Raw genomic sequence first — 17,212 nt, forward strand, 5'->3', positions numbered from 1 at the left:
CAGCAGTACAGACCAGCAAAGTAAACAAGGGCTCAATGATAAGATCAAATTGATTTTGACGCGCAATGCCACCACAGATAGTATTAATCTTTAAGGATAGTGCAGAAAAGTGTATACTTTCAAACGAATTGCTTCCGCACATGCAATATATTCATGCCCGCACTCTCATGTCCAGTGCTGTCCTATTTTAGTTTTAAATGCATGATAAACGCAATAAACATGTACCATATGTCGCTACCATAGGTGACTAAACGGTAAACAACACAATGGTGCCGCAAATAATGTCCTACATAGACGGGCAATATTCACGCGATATTATTTATTAGTGTCCAGTTCATTCGTTTGCCAGTTTTGTGATGGAAATGTGCGCCATAGAATCACGGAATCTCTATTCCAAGCCAAGGTTTGACATTTTTACATTACGTCGTAGATTAATGGTAGCATTATTTATCAAAAAGTAGCTAGAAAGCTACTACCATATAATGTATATTAAGATATTTTACTGAGTTAAAGTTAAGCTGCCAATAGGTGACCCTGATGTGTTCATTGACCATGAAGAATTAATAGTAGCACATCAACATGTGCACAGGTACTAAACCAGATGGTGTATAGGTCAATGTTTTAACAGATTGCTTTCAAATCTGTCTGTGCTGTATGTGAAATACATTTTTGTCTCATACCATTGACATATTTGTACAAAATTCGTATAGAATGAACTTAAGCACAAATAGTTCACCGTTTAGCATTTACTTCTAATCTTCGATGCAATAGCAAAGCCACTTTTAAAACGCTAACGTAAACTTTGAGCGAAACGACTTACTAACATGCAATATACAAATAGGTACGTATAGAATAGAAGCTATAAATGGTTTGGTGAACAAATTTTTAGGAAATCGATTTAGCGGTCAACTGACCTGAAAGATTAAATGACTAAAAATATAAAGTTGCTGGCTTTGCCCTACAAAATATATATTTTTTGTTATGAAAGTTTTGCGGTGGACTTACTGAATGTTTTTATATTGTTAAAAGCCAATATTTGCTAAACAACTTTTGACACTTTCGGTAGAAGAAATAAGTCGGAAGTATTTAATGAATTTTTGAACAGATTGCCGGGAAACATTGGAATTAGAACTTTTGTCTGTCAGAAACCCCTTCAAAAGCTCTAGCGGAAGAAACGCTGTTCTTGAGGTTTAACAAATCCCACCTGATTCTAATTTAAATTTGCGTGCATGACAAAGTGTACATTCGTTGACTATTGCACCGACGAGGAATTTTGGAATGATCCGAATATTCAATATCTGGCTCTTACTGGAACGAAAGAAACGACGAAAAAACGAAGTGGATGTAAATTCTCGCTGTGCTTGCTGGTGATGTTGGTCCGTACGCCTGGCTATGATCTTCTCCTTTGACAGCACTAAAGCTTGCAGTAGTACGACGTTTCTAGCTTTGCTTGACTTTATTTACCAATAGCAGGATAGTCCTGGATGTGAATTGATATACGGTTCTGCGTGTGGGGCAAGCGCCGCTTCAACTTTATTCCATTATAAAATAGCACAAATTTATCGTCTTGTGTATTTTGATTGATGTATTCGATTCAATGTTCAACACTACTCAGCAAATATTCAAACCTACAAATCGGTGCAGCCATTTCAAATTTAACAATTTAAAATTTTACAACAATCATGTGAGATGGCCATAGCAGTAATATACGTGTAACTTGTCTATTATCGCAAATGTAATTTATAACAAAATTCAAACCTCATGCCCATTACAATAGTGTCATTTGATAAAACATAGCCAGCAATGTAAAATCTAACCGTCCAACGTGCAACAGCAAAACATGACGATGTCACAGTGAATAGCCCGATTCAGGAAATTAAACGAGAGATGATTTATAATACCTCCAGCTTGTTCGGTAGCTATGAATTATGTCTTTCACGTTGCAATGCAAACATTCTATGGAGACTGAAAGTATGTCCTAACGGTTCGCGTATTCTAATTTCGCCTAACGTGCAAGTTGGTTGCTCGTTCAGAATGGGGCAAACAAATGAACGATTATAAGTAAATGTGGTCTAAAATAAGTACTATGATAGTACTACAGTTTATTATTTATTAAATGATTACAGTTTAGAATATTACATATATAGTTACAGCTAAAATTGCTACATGTAGATATTGAAACTAACACACTGAATATAATTATGGAATGTTTTAAAATTTGAAGAAGAAGTATCACTTTAACAATTGATTTATAGCTGTTTTGTAAACTTATCCAATTTATTTTTCCTACTTTTTCTGCCTAGCAGGAAACAAACCATTAGGACCGTTGTTCGATATGACATTAAAATTAACAAACAAGTCATGAGTATGATGGTGGATAACACGTCAATGGAATACTTTTGTATGTATCCCACATCATTTAGATCATCTAGCATGTTTATAGTTTTATTGTGATTCCTTAGCACCCATTCTACAACCCAAAGCGCTTTCATCCGCGGCGTTATTTGTTTATCACGAATGATTCGTGACACGGTTGTCGCACTCTGTTTGTACCTATCGAAAATGTTCGAATAGAATTGTAATGAACATGTTAGCAGTAAAATGAACGTAATACATTTGAACATGTACATACATACCTTTCGTCGTTTATCACGTCCAGCAAATGCCTTTTGAATGAATTTGGGTTTACATCCTCAAGAATTAACTGTTTGCCTATTCCTATTCGTTCGATACGCCGAACGTTTTGGTACTGATCTCCATAATTAGGAATACCGAGCATTGGTATTCCGTACCAAATTGCCTCTTGTACACTCAGAAGCCCACCATGTGTGACAAATGCATGAACCATTCCACTGCCTAGAAGATCGTTTTGAGGAAACCAATCGAAGGTTATCATATTTTCTGGGATGATATCATCACTGGTGGACTCTGAAGAAGTGTCAACTTTCCACAAAAACTTTATGTGTGACAGCAACCGTGCTGTCGTAATTATGCTCTGCGCTAGATGATTGTTAAAGTTATACATCTTCACATTACTTCCAAATGAGATGTAAACACATTTATCATATGTTTTATTTCGACTTGGAAAGAACAAATCACGCATAGGCTTTGGGACAGTTATATGCAATCCTCCAACGTTTACTACACGCCAAATTTGAGGTTCTGGTGGATCGAAAAGATCTATAGAATTCATTAAAACCATGAGAGCTTTCGGTTCTAGGCGTGAAACTGATGATACATTTTGAAAACGATTTTTAACTAGGCGGTCGATCTGGTGATTGCTATAATATCGTTTCATTAACAATTCGTACGCTTTCAACATGAAGTTATAAAATCTTTGTAAATATCCAAATGAAGGTGGTGTATCGTAAAGATAATTTGGAATAAATCCAGGATATACAGGCGTTCCTAAGATACACTCTACACTCGAAAAAATATTTGATGCAGATGCTATCACTAAGGGAGGGGATCGGAATCGTTCTAGAAGAAAAAGCAAACAGGGACCAGCAAGATGATCGTGAATAACTAGATGAAATGTAAAGTTTGTTGGATAGTTGAGCAAGTTCAATAGTTGCTTCGACGAAAGAGCATGCCTGCAAACCAAATGTTCAAGTTCAACAAATGATGTCAACAGTTCTGAAGGGGACATCGAGTGCATTGAGAGATAATCAATGTCATGATCCTTTGACAGTGCTTCTTCAACTCCGTCCAGCTTAATAAAGTGAAGATTATGTTCTTCTCCTTCTTTGTAGATGCTCAGTAAGGTAACGTTGTGTCCACTATTGGCTAGAATTTTCGATAATTGTTGACTCCTGCAAAGGAATTGAATGCTCTGTAAAATAATGTATGATGAAGTTGCACTATAATGAGCGCTTACCATAGAAAGTGACTCGGAGATGCAACGGCACTTATGTACAGAATGTTGTTGGGTTTTAAACTACCGGTAGCTGTCACACGCAATGTTATCAAAAATGTGATAAATATCAGCACAAAGTGCAATATATTTTCCATTCGTAAGCAGTACTTCTCTTCACTAAATCAAAATCATCGTCAAGTCCAGCTGAGACATACAAGAACACTGAGCAAGTTGATGTAGGAGAGACAGATTTACTCATTGCATGAGCTAATACGTCCGACCAGTGCTCCGGTTTGGCTAACGTTGATTGAGGTGAAGTGATTGTGGACAGTGTGGAATATAGTTATAAGCCCAAAAATAAAAATGCAGTACATTAAATTCGTTTTTTTTTCATTTAATAACTGATGTTGATTTTCAGAATATTTAATCAAAACCAAACATAAGGATGAATGTAAGAATGTAAACAATATTTAATCCGATTCGACGCCAACCCGATTTTAAGTGTTAATTGTTCTAAGTATTTTTTATTGTCCTGTTATCAATACAGTGCAAGTCGTATCACAATAAAATTCGACTAAACGAGAACCATTCGACTAAATGTAGTACTAAAAGGACCTGAAAAGAACGGTAATGCTTGTACAGATCGTACCGCATCTGGAGGTTCGTACCGCATCTTGGCGATTGGTTTATGAAATATCATGCAAAAGCAAATTGCAGATAACAAATCACATAATTATGCACAACGGCACTAATAATGTTTACCTAAATTAGCTGACAAATCGAGGCGTTGTTGTTGGTCTTCGGATCCGAAAACAAAATCAAGCTCAAACGCTTAATGTCCCGGGGCTTTCAATAACAAACGTTTTAACAATGCGTCCGTTTCGTATTAGCATGAAGAATTGATCAGATTCAATCATCCACCGAGCACCGGATGTAAAATATTGTTGATTGAGAAAAAAATTTATGTGTTTCCCCGTTTCTTAAGCTAAACAATATGCAAGTTAAAACCAGGAATCGTGTGCTCTTGGCAAGCGTTCATATTATATTGAAAAAAAAAAGTTTAAAATTACATATTCATTTCTGCAATTCTTTGTGATATGTAAACAATGAACCACTTTACTCTTATGTCAAGCACTGTAGTGTTTATATTGATAATTCCCATAATGGTCCCAAATCGGTCGTAACTGTCGTCGTGATGATTTATTAACGCAGCAACGCAAACGATATCATTTCCTAGTCGGCAACAACACAACATCTCGACTGTGAATTCGAACTTCAACTTCGAACTTTGCAATGAGTTTTTTATAAACAAAAAATAAAAAGTTCCACGAACTATTGGTAATAGTCAGCTAAATAGCTACAATATTTTAAATCGGGCAAGTTTTTATAAAAAAACAAACTCAATTTTTTTGTATATGTACCAATAATATTGAAACTTTCTTGTCCGCATTACTTGAAACAAACACTGATTTCAAGCTAAACTTCAAGTAGTCCTGAAAAATGGTGTCATCTCAACAGTAAATTAAGTCTTCCTAAGTTATACGAAATATAGCTTTTTTTTTTAATGAAAGGAGCATACTGCCCAACCTTGCCTTGGTAATTGTACACTATATCAACAATCCCATTTCGATATAGTTACACAAATATTTTGCAACGCACCTTACGTGAGCGACTTGTCGCCAACGCATGGAAAAAGTGTCGCAGAATCACTAGTATATGCAGCAAAAACATAGACGCAGTCTAGACGTGATCGCAAAGTGCACAAGCGTAGTGTTGTCATTGTCTAGACTTCTTCCTGGATAGAGGTATGGACGCCAATTCCGGTCAATATAATATACATAAACCATGGAAAAATCTCTATTGCAAAACTCGGTTGATGCGAATGTTCTTACCATGTGACAGGAGATAGTTTTATGCCACCCTCGACTTACGGAATAGGTGTGCCAAAAGAATGGTAAACATAGCAGGATAATTGATTTTAATAGCTAATGGTTGTAGGGGGAATTTGCTATTTCTTTCTGTTTTGAAGCGACCAATGTGCTTGTTCACGAAACTTCTTCAAATATAACAAATCACTATCTATGCTTATTAGTAAGTACGTGTGCAAACAATCAATGAAATGTTTAAACTTCATTCACGAGGTTTTTACGTTATCTTCTAATTCAGTCCATGACTTAATAATAATCACGGGTACAGATTCGCATAATAAATGGCATAATTATTTTATTATTTTTGGGTGCATTCCGACTGAAAACACAGGACAAGATCTTACCTGACAAATGAAAAACTCTGGATGGTGTAATCGTTACCCCTGGGTATTGGGACAAGTTTGAGTGTAGATTTAATGCGTCTAGTAAATCGATGCCGGGATCCAGCGCACCACCTGTAATGAAAAAAAACCAAGCGTAGAAAAGTTAGTTGAAAACATAATGAATTATAAAAAGAAAATGATAAGTAATTACAGAAAAATGTTAAATCATATAGCATTAGTAATTCCATTCATTAGTGACTTAACGATTGGTTTTTGGTTGTTGGAATTTTTAAAACAAAAAAAAACGACTGGACACATGGGTGTCGAAATTATAAAACTAAACACATCATTACGTGAGAACTGCAATACTCGACAAGATTTGTCAAAGTGTATCTGCATGATGAAAATAACGAGGAAGATATGTTGTTGTAGAAAGCAATGTGGGTGGTACATTTAACGATCATATCAACAAATTAAAGTTACGGAAGATGATTTAAAGGTCATACTGTACTCATCTTGTACAATCGTTTTGAGGTTTAATAAATTGCTGTATTTATTACCTGTCACCCTTTCATCCCTAGCCTTGTAACGGTACATGAGATAAATGCTTGCGTCGACATGATACAAGCATTATGAAATAATTGAACCAGTGTAACAGCACAGCGAATTGGACACACGCATTCAAATATGTATGTAGAGCAAAGCAACAAAAAGGAATAAAATATTTCACTTTCGAGGGCGAATCTTCTCGACATTCTTAATAAATCAATTAAATCTGTCACACACCGATTGTAGCTACATGCGGTTGTATACTAACTTTTTTTTTTAGCAATTGGCAGAGCGCCTGGTCGTTCTACTGAAGCTTACAAAACATTAAAGTATGGCCAATTTGGCTTTATGTAAGAATCTACCTGTTCGTTTTGAAAATATGAGTAATAAAGAGGATTTGATTACGTTCATACGCCACTTGTGAGTTGCAATGAAACAAAATCGAATTACATGTACACTTTTCAGTAACCAAGTAGCAGGAATGTGCAACAAGCGTTTTCCAATAACAGATAATATTTTGCTAGTGGATGCAAGAATGTAGTAGGCTCAACGTCTTGAGGATTCAGAGACAAAACGGCAATGACGCCACCGACGTCGTTAACGGTCTCGCCAAAACACGTATCCTTCCCAAGCTCATTTCACTTCCGTGATTTTATTGTTATGATTTATGTCGTTCTCATAATGCTCGGATAGTGTTGTTGTACAACCGCGATGTTTCTCGTGTTTTGCAGACATGTTGATGATATGTCTGGTCAGAAAAACTTTTGCCACAAACAATAAGAACACATGGGATACATATTTCCTAGAGTTATTATTACAGATAAACCTGCAATGGCTATGTTTATGGAAAAGTTAAATTATCCATATAGTTACAAATCATAGACCAGCGCGTTATACCCGTGTTAGAGTATGTTTCGAAGTTCAATGTTGGATATTACTTTTGTTTTTATTCAATTGTTTTTTCACTGCTTATACTCATTGTAAAGCTGAAAAGAACAAATGATATGTTTTTGGGTAAAGCAAAACATGTAATTAAATGCTGGAACTCAATTACACAACCATACCACATTTTTGTAAAGTATTTGCATTCTTTTCCTTTGCTTTCTTTGCAAATCTATTTCCACACATCTTATCTTCGTTCGCTTCATATGGAAGGCAAAAATCGAACTTCAGATCCTGGTAAGTCTTAGCTTACTCATGTCACACTACAAACACAACATTTAATAATGCAATGGAGATTCAAACAGGAAATAGGAGAAAGTTGAATAAACAGAGGCAAAAGAAAACTTCCAACACTACAATAAATCTGTTTATGGTCGCCCTTGGGGCGCCAGTATGCGTTACTGATACCTCATGATGTAGCTACTTTGCAGTAGCTTCCGCCAACGAATGAGTTTCTGTGTGGATGATGCTTATTCTTTTGAGGCCTTATCCTGCGTAGCAACAATAACCATTACATTGAGAAAAAACTCTGCAACGTTAATTCAGACTCCAGTTGCTTTTAAGCTTGTCTAGCCATGGATTATATTTGCTATCAAATGGGTTATTTTTCCATGTATCAAAACGATTATTCGACGGAAGATTCTGCAATCGTCTATATGCTGATTTGAATGAATTAGTGCTTCTCTTGTTTTACAAACTTACGTTGAATACGTCTTTGTTTCCACATATTTCTGGAAATTGTAACTATCTGAGTTTTGTTTGACTGAGTTAATAACAGTTTTTCCCATATTTACGATTAATCTCTTGATACGGATGAATTTTTGCAAGCAAGTTGTTCGCATAACAATGACATAACCAATTACGTTCTCAGACATATCTTCCAGACAATTTGTACATATTAGTCAGAATAGTTTAATCACATAATCGGGCGTCCCGGTGGTGCATGTGATAAACGGCGCCGGTCCACATGGCAGGACCGGATTCAAATCCCATCCGGACCGTCCCCCGTAGCAAGGACTGACTATCCGGCTACGTGGTAAAAATAAGTCTAGTAAGCCAGAAATGGCCGAAATCGAGTGTATTTAAAAGATTAATATCAACAACTGAATAATTATGTACTTATTCAATAAACTTGCGTAAGGAACATCCAAAAAGATGTAACAGTTCTTGAAAAAAAAGCTTTTGTTTTTCTTAGCACATGGAACTTTGATGGAAGATTATTTCTACTACACAACATGTTCAAATTCATTATCTCTGTAATATAGACTGTCTATCCAGACATACACAAGCACTTGTTTGCAACAGTTAAGAGAAAGACTACAATTAAAACAAAAAATAAGAACACTTTGAACGAATTACACCATAGTACACTCCCAGGAAAAGTAACTATCTGTGCATAAGATCATTAACTTGCGTTATGGTTTAGCTATATAAAAAAAAACAACTAGTTTACATAACCTCATCAAAATGGATCAACAGCGATCGATAGCACGTTATGGAATTACTTTTTTTAACGATTCCTACTTTTCACGAGTTCAGACTATTGCATTTCATATAGATTACAAAACGGACATGCAAAAGTTGAGAAGTACGATAATCTTTGAATTATGAGCTGGGTTAATGAAGCGATCAAAGCATATTATTTGGCTTAAAAACAAAACTCGAAACTAAAAAATCCAGTATCGACTTAACGACACTGTACATCCTTATCCTCGACATTACGATCTTGTCCTATAAAAGTTTGCATTTAAGTACCGTCTCAAATAAGAGCTTCGTTACAGTTCAAGTCTGCAAATCATGCCTTCGGATATAGTCCTTGGTGAAAGATTTTTAATTTTGATCTCTCAAAAAAAAATTAAATTACAGCAATTACGTATATACATAAACATTAATTGAAATCTTGCTCCATGGATTGATAAACTAAACCAGTCGTAAAGTGGACTAATAACGGAACTAAAATGGCTGATTGCCTAGAATTTTATGTAAGACTAGCCACCAAATTTGTGGTCATAACACCATAAGAGTAAATTACGTGTGTTATGCGAAATCTATTAAATTTTTCGAGACGTGATTAACCAGTCGTACTACTTATTTATGATACAAATGTTCAGTATTTCAATGAATTATAAGTCATTATTCGCAACTTGAATGTAAACATGAAGAAACATATTTCAACTCTGTGCTTAAGCATTTCAGCAAGCACAGCAGGTGTCCTCGATTGGCTTATAAAATACGATCAACAAGCGTCTCTCAGCGATCAAGCAAGCGTAAGGCAAAGAAGGGCAGTTTCCTATGTCGTTTGTTGGGCGGCACATAAAATGACGCACAAGGGTGCTAATTCGTGATCATATCATATTTCTTTCCATTTCCACAACCGTGGATCGAACATCGCTTTACAGGATACCAAAATTCAGGCAAGCAACACCGATCTAGCTGCCAAAGCAGATCTCGGGCCACAGTCCGTGGCTCGTCATGTCGTTGCGGTTTAGATAGTTTACCACTTAGTTATTTGTTGTCGTTTCCGCTTGGTCCACCACCAACATTTATTCTCACAAGTCACCGACAGCGTAGTATAGCGCCATAAAATAACAGCTCGACGGCAGTAGAGATAAGGATTCGTCCGGATTCCATTCGACAGCCTGACGCACCGTTAACTTATGTAAAAAAGGGCACAAAAACCTGACAAAAGATCAAGACTCTCGCACTGCTGAGTGCGATCGTCCCGATGCAGACCATCTTCATCAGATTGTTTTTTTTGGTTTGCTGCTGCTTTACCATTTAATTTGGTGGACAAAAATCTTGCTTTTTCTACCTTCAGAAGCAATCTGATGCTGATGACATGCCTTGCTCAGTTTCAGGGTTTCACGTAAAACAACACACAATCGATAACAAAAAAAGTATCCAGCATCGTTGAGCCTTTTAGCAAAGCAAACAACGAAGACAATCACGTTTTCCTCGCATCAATATCTTTCTCAAACTTCACCTCTTTCGCTTTCTTTTATACGTTTTCCTATTGCTTCTTTTATCCACCCATTCTTACTAGTTTATGAGGAGCTTAACAAAACCAGAGACTCTAAGAAGCTAAGATTCTGATTTATGATACCATAATTATCGCAGTATTAAGCTGGATGCCTATTTTATTTAACTTGAAGAAATATATCCACGCACCTATGTTTCACAATCTTTATAAGCATGCAGTTTCGCAATCGCTAATGACATTTAGTTTATATGTCTTGTTCATTGCACCGTATGTTAGTAGGTCGAACAACTTTTATTTAAAACAACGTAGACTTAATCATAATCCAGTTCAATAGAGTACTTAAATGTTGGCCAGTGTATCGGGTGTTGGTTTAAATACCATCAAATACGAAATATAGAAGTGTATGAAAGAAACTCATTTTACTGATATTGTTTATTTTGCCGAAGGAACAGCATGTTAGATAAAACTCTACCACTACTTCTTCTTCTGAATTGTAACTTTAAAAACCCCAAATTCCAGCTAATTAATGCTCGTGGATTTTTTTTCCTGCTCCCACCCAAGTTTAACCAAAACCTCCCAGTTAACGCTTTGTCTTTGTGTGTTTTATGCATACGTTTTAAACACATGAATATTCATTGTTTTTGGTGACTGATTTAAATATGGCCTAGCGGCAAGTCCTGCGAAATGTCTGTGAAAATAATTGTCGAAAAATCGGCTCACTTCTGTTTCCTGCTGAATGAATCTGTTTATTTAGAGGTGGCCTTAATGTGGTTAGTTTACAACTCTTGCTTTCACACTCATCCGTTTAAGTATCGTAAATGGGTTTTACGATATCCCATTACATCCAGGTAGATTCACGGTAATGTTTAATATCGGCTAAAATCTTCACTCACCAATTAAGCGATAAACGCCATAAACACAGGTCATATAATTTTTCCCCTCACAAAACTGAACAATAGCCTAACGAACTACCGAACGGGAATTTGATCTCCATATTAAAAATGCGCTCAACGAGATTAAAGGAGGTCTTAAGCTTGCTTGCCGTTTTGAAGATTATCATAATCTGGTGTTTTTCGCTCTTTTACTTGATCTGTTTTGATCAAACGTTTGTTTGATGTTTTACTCAACACTTCACTTCGGATAATGGTTCACCTTTATTCCATCCTGGGACTAGCTTAAACCACCTGTTCAGCGAGAGACAATGATAAAGGCTTTAGTATCCTCAAACCGGTTATTGGCTTACTAATAATAAGCCAATACATCTGCCAATTATTCTTTTTTAAAGCTCCTGAGAAGTTGTAGCGCTGTAACTGGAAAAGATGGTCGCAATATGGCTCAATATGAATCGTAATGCTGGTCATGCCTGCCATAAATGGTTTACTAGACTTAATTTTACCACGTAGCCAGATATTATTTTTTGTTACAGAGGATGCGGTCCGAATAAGATTTTCTACTAGTCCTGTCGTGTGTAAGACCAGCGCCGTTACCAATAATAGCACCTGACCGCCCCTATGTGATGTATAATATTTAGTCGCAGCAGAAATTTTATATTGTCGAATATTCACTTATATTCACATAGCGTAACCGTTTGAAATAAAAAGAAATTAATAAAAACAGATAGAACTACATATCGAAACTATGCATGACGACAAATGTCACCCGCTTTCAAAACTCGTAAATTCACACTATACAATGTTGATACGCTTATTATTACACTCCACACGTTGATATTGTTTCGGCTCTAACCCCATAGGGAATATTCATCGTACATCCGGGCATGAGCCAAACTATTAAGAGCCGAAGTCAATCAATAAAAAATAAGATTTATTGATATTGATTAATTCTCTTAATTAAATTTTATTCATCGTCTCGTAAACAGAAACGGTACCTGTGTTCATTGATACTCGATACGGGAATTTATTCTAGGGAATATCGATGAGCCTCTGGAGACTCATTCAGAGCAGCACACAATCGTACCTGTTACGCTCCCAAAATTGGCTTTCCCCTAAAATGTGACCGACAGCACACATACAATTTCCTTTCCCCGTTAAATGATCATGTCTGGCTAAACTTTCTCCCAAAGGCAACATATGTTCGTTCTTTGCAGAATAAAGATAACGTCCTACAGATTTGATACGGAGTAAGAGAATTAAAACATTTAGCAAACAAACGAAACCAACGTTATATGCCATGCTTTGTTCTGACAGAAATGGTATGGCAGACATGGTATGAGAAATTGCTCTTACTAGTTTTATCAGTTGATTTCTGTGGCGTGGACAAATTTATAACCAGACATCACGTGACCTACGGATATTATCGTGCCTAAGATGGTGCTAATCCTCCGCAGCAGACCTTGTTAAACAAACCCATTGGTAATACAGTATGACCCCAACGGTGTTGGAACTTTTGGGAATATTTAACGATTACGCAACAAACATAACTTTCACATTATAAAAAATACATTTGACTTCGTATATTCGATTGTAGGTAATGGTACAACCGAAGATTATCTTGGCGTTTTTTAAAGTTGATTTAAAAAAAGATGTGAATTAGTAATTAATTGACTTAACTTATACAATTGATAAACCTACACTTGCCCACTCACTGTTTACACGTTAAAAAGTTATTGAAATGAATTTAAAATTTAGCATACTAATTCATTGATTAATTAGAGCTAGCAATTGATAATATAATGGTAACACCTGTAAATGTAGCATAAAAATGTAAAGTGAAGGCAAAGTAACCTGTTTAACTATTCCACCATGGCACTGTAGTACCAGCGGGTTTATGTTTCGGTGCACATGTGTCTTAACGCAAAGACGACATAAATCAATTATATATCGATTAGTGCAATGAGATAGCTGTCATCAGTGTACTGTCATGTTGTGTCATTATTTTGCAATTAGCCATCACAAATCGTAGATTTTTCAATTTGCGTAATTAGCAATCGTAATGAACCCTTAAGAATGGGTAATGCAATAATGTTTTAAATTTTGTTTATATGCAAATTAATTATCAATTTTACCTTACGTACGATTCGTATTATCAATCGGTTAATATTTCTGAACTTTATTACTCATGTTTAAATACAATTCACATAAACATAATCTGGCTAGTAATAGTCAAATATTGCAAATACTGATACTTTGACAAAGCTTAAAACATTGTCGTTTGAAATTCTGCTTTAACAAAAACTACACGATGCATTTGATATACACTTTGTTGTACCAATGGTAACTTGAATGAAAATGAGCAAAAGGTGCGGAACGAAAAATAAACACAAAACCTTTGTTGACTTCCTATTGGAGAAAGTGATCATTTTCCCGGGATGTCATCGTACAACGAAAGTTAAACTTCTTTGAAAATGTTTACGGGCGCTAAATTCCATCCATAATATGCAGCAATTACTCATGTGGCCCAAGATTAGATATGCAAAAGATGAAGTTTTTTTTTGCACACAACAAGTTTTTGAGCACACTTCTCAAGAAGCAGTAAAAATTCAATACCAAGAGAAATGCCAACGAAGTCGTTATAAAAAAAAATCTCCAACCACTTCATAGTTGACCACAACACGGCATAGTGTGTTACAAGATACATCTTGACACGGCGATCCACCCGTAGTCTATGAGACTAACAAATCACCCAAGAGTCGTCCTTAGCTCTTACATGTTCTTTCCAACCGTTTACTTGCGAACATCGACCATTGACGAATCTGTGGCCGCCTGGAATGGGTAAGGTAGACCGTACTCTGGTTTTCCTTTGCCAACGCTAGCATCCCTGTGATGTGGTACAAATGACCAATCGAAGCATTTGCGAAGACGCTTGTCGCGAACGCATATGTGCTGTCATATAAAATAACCACATCAATCATTCTGTATAAGAAGTATCTTTCTCTCTCCACTTGTTTGCGCTAGCAAACTGTAGGGTTTAAATTAAGTTGACGAGGCTTGACTTGGCAATCATATACGCCCATTGAAAAACACAATCGATGAATGTCATTGTTTGCCTGAATCACCTTTCCTCAACATTAAGAGAAATAGAGAAATTTGTCAAATGGCACAATGCTGTCAGCAGGGGCTGGCATTATTTGTGCAAAGAACGCACATTAATTGTGCATGTGCCAATGGGAAAGGAAAGTACACTCAACAAAGGCTTTGAAAATCGAGACAACTTACACTTCATAGATCCATGTGCCTCCTAAATCATTTGCATAACAAATATTGAAAGATCCTATTAGAAATCCTGCAGGGGCTACAATCGAGGAAATGGCAAGATGCAAGTTGTAGCTTTAAAGAAAATACTCAGAATGTCTATGCGCTTTGTGCAATAGTGGCCATATTGACTTAGGTCGCTATATCAATAAATTGAAAATGTGTAAATTATTGAAATATCATTGATCAATAACATCAATGAATAAAAACACATCTAAATTGATATGATATTCATATAAACATTCTTTGTGTTTGTTACTTCTTTCATTATTGTGTTGTCTTCAAACTTTATTATATCGTACTACGCTCGTATTCCAACTAATTTGATGTCCTCTTGATCATAATCTACTTTCGAATACATTTTAATAAACTTAAACTCAGTTGTTTGCTCTCTTGTGTGAACATAGCTATTTCTGGTATTTTATCCATAACACAATCAAAGTAAAATAAACTTTAAAACTAAATACAGTAGACTCTTAACATAGCTAATGTTGTGCAGCGTTTGTTTTGTTATATATTCAAAAGGAAAATCAATTTTGCACACTATTCTCATTCAGGAGAGAAATTTTGTGCAAAAAAACATATTGCAACAACTTGAATCCGTGGCATTGGAAATTTTGACTAGAAAATCAAATGCTACCCAAGGCCACCAACAAAGTCGCATCAAAGCAACGAACAGAAGAGCAAAGCAGAACCTGAAACGATGCACGAATTTTAAAGCTCGCTTTATTAATGAGGAAGAATTTATGCTTCCGTCGGAGATTTTACTATTCGTTTCAAACCGGTCAAAGAGAGCTAAAGATAAAGGTGCTTTGGTTCGGTAGGTGTCGGCTAAGGCTTCCGATGAATAGAGCCGCATAGGCGTAAAACTTTCAGCGTGATATGGCAGTGTCATTATGTAGGCCATGCACAATATAGTTCTGGTCCACGTTTCAAGGGCTAGTTACCCATCGTAACTTAATTCTGATATTTCTTTTTTCTGAAATGATATAATTTGCACCTGACAAGTACCTTGTTCGCTCAATAGATGCCCGTTTCATATTTATTTAAGAATCAATTGTACTATTGTACATTTGACTTTAAAACAATCAGATCGAAGAGATTCCGTTGATTGAAAATTCAATTGCAATATAATGCTTATATATCGATTATTATCGATAACAAATCTATCATATCGAACATCCATATCGGAATGAAATGCTAACAAACATATGTTTGTGATATTCATATCCCATGAATAAGGAGGATCTTAACATATGTTGTTATTGACCTAAAGCTTTTACTTATGATAAACATAATTTTGTTAATGTTGCAAATAATTCAAAATATTAATCGAAAATATTACATTTAGAAAAAATGTAAAGATACAAATTTATAGCTCATATTATTTTTCAATCGTCCATTGTGCGCACGCTAATAATCTGCTTATATTTTGTGTCTGCATAAATGAAACACAAAAGTGCAATCGATTGGTTAATTTTTTTTTTTGGCGCCTTCTATTTTCCATCATGTGCGCGATGCATGGTAACGTTGAATAAAGATAAACGTTACTTATTTGCATACAATATCTGATCGTTAAAAGAGCCTATCGTTTAATTTCCACTCCACGATTGATTTATGCAACGGTGTGCAACTTTTTGCTCAGTAACCAACTGAAAACTTTTGCTAAGAGACTAAAAATGAGACCACCGCTTTGGGTTTTGTTCTGCGATTTTTACTGTCACATTATGATGACAACATTTTTCCTTAATGAATTCGAATGAACTTTGTTAGCATTTCCTTCCGCTTCGCACTGGCTTGCACAAAATCTGAGCTGTTGGGCGAAAATAGAAAAAAGTAAAACAGATACTGCTGATTGATAAGTTTTTGTTGTTCAGGCACATATGCATTATGTCTGAAACAACTTTATGAAATACCATCATGTTTAGATGCATAAACATTTAAGCCCGACCCCGTAAGATACTTAACGAATATATTTAATGTACGTTTTCTACATTTGTACATGTTTGCTTATTAACTATTAACTATCAGTTTAGCTGATTGTGCATATCAATTTGATTCATATTTTAGCACTGTAATCTCTCATCGGCTATACCCATCGGGTATACCCACGTAGCATGTGGTTTAGCATTGTATGCGGGAACGCCGTAGTAAGTTCATAAAATTGTATTTGAATTTCACAACATAACGCCATCTGGTGGTTGACATTAAAATGGCGTGTTCCATAGAACGCCAAGGCACAATCATCTACTACAACGTTTCATCCCAACTGGTCAATAACTGAACAAACCTTTACATGTTCATTCAACCGCTGGTTGGGTGGGATGCCTCATTTACATACTTGTGAAATTCATCGATGAGATCTTCCAATTTAGATCACGTTGAGCTTATGCGTTACTTTTGTTTTTGGGCAATGGAATTCC

General features: G+C 35.8%; 2 protein-coding genes across 18 annotated transcripts in view; both read right to left on the minus strand.

The window, feature by feature from the left end:
- The window catches only part of LOC125769137 (protein kinase C-binding protein NELL2-like), a 46,876-nt gene that overhangs the window by 17,541 nt on the left and 12,123 nt on the right, over positions 1 to 17,212 (minus strand). For all 17 annotated transcript variants that reach the window (XM_049437640.1, XM_049437633.1, XM_049437636.1 and 14 more), the window contains one exon: positions 6,129 to 6,239. In XM_049437640.1, the coding sequence (XP_049293597.1) occupies positions 6,129 to 6,239 (111 nt within the window). The remainder of the gene's footprint in view (positions 1 to 6,128; positions 6,240 to 17,212) is intronic.
- Positions 710 to 6,115, minus strand: LOC125769146 (UDP-glucosyltransferase 2-like). The gene is made up of 3 exons (XM_049437669.1): positions 3,878 to 6,115; positions 2,637 to 3,812; positions 710 to 2,553 (listed from the first exon to the last, which is right to left on the minus strand). The coding sequence occupies exons 1-3, from the start codon at positions 4,009 to 4,011 to the stop codon at positions 2,250 to 2,252; spliced, it is 1,614 nt and encodes a 537-aa protein (XP_049293626.1). The 5' UTR covers positions 4,012 to 6,115; the 3' UTR covers positions 710 to 2,249.

Source organism: Anopheles funestus, chromosome 3RL (assembly GCF_943734845.2).
Source record: "Anopheles funestus chromosome 3RL, idAnoFuneDA-416_04, whole genome shotgun sequence".
NCBI lineage: Eukaryota > Metazoa > Arthropoda > Insecta > Diptera > Culicidae > Anopheles > Anopheles funestus.

Coding starts and splice junctions, on each gene's coding strand:
- LOC125769146 (XM_049437669.1), bottom strand. CDS start 4,011: ATGGAAAATATATTGCACTTTGTGCTGATATTTATCACATTTTTGATA. Junction 3,813..3,877: donor TCTCCGAGTCACTTTCTATG/GTAAGCGCTCAT, acceptor ATTCCTTTGCAG/GAGTCAACAATTATCGAAAA. Junction 2,554..2,636: donor GACGTGATAAACGACGAAAG/GTATGTATGTAC, acceptor CATTTTCGATAG/GTACAAACAGAGTGCGACAA.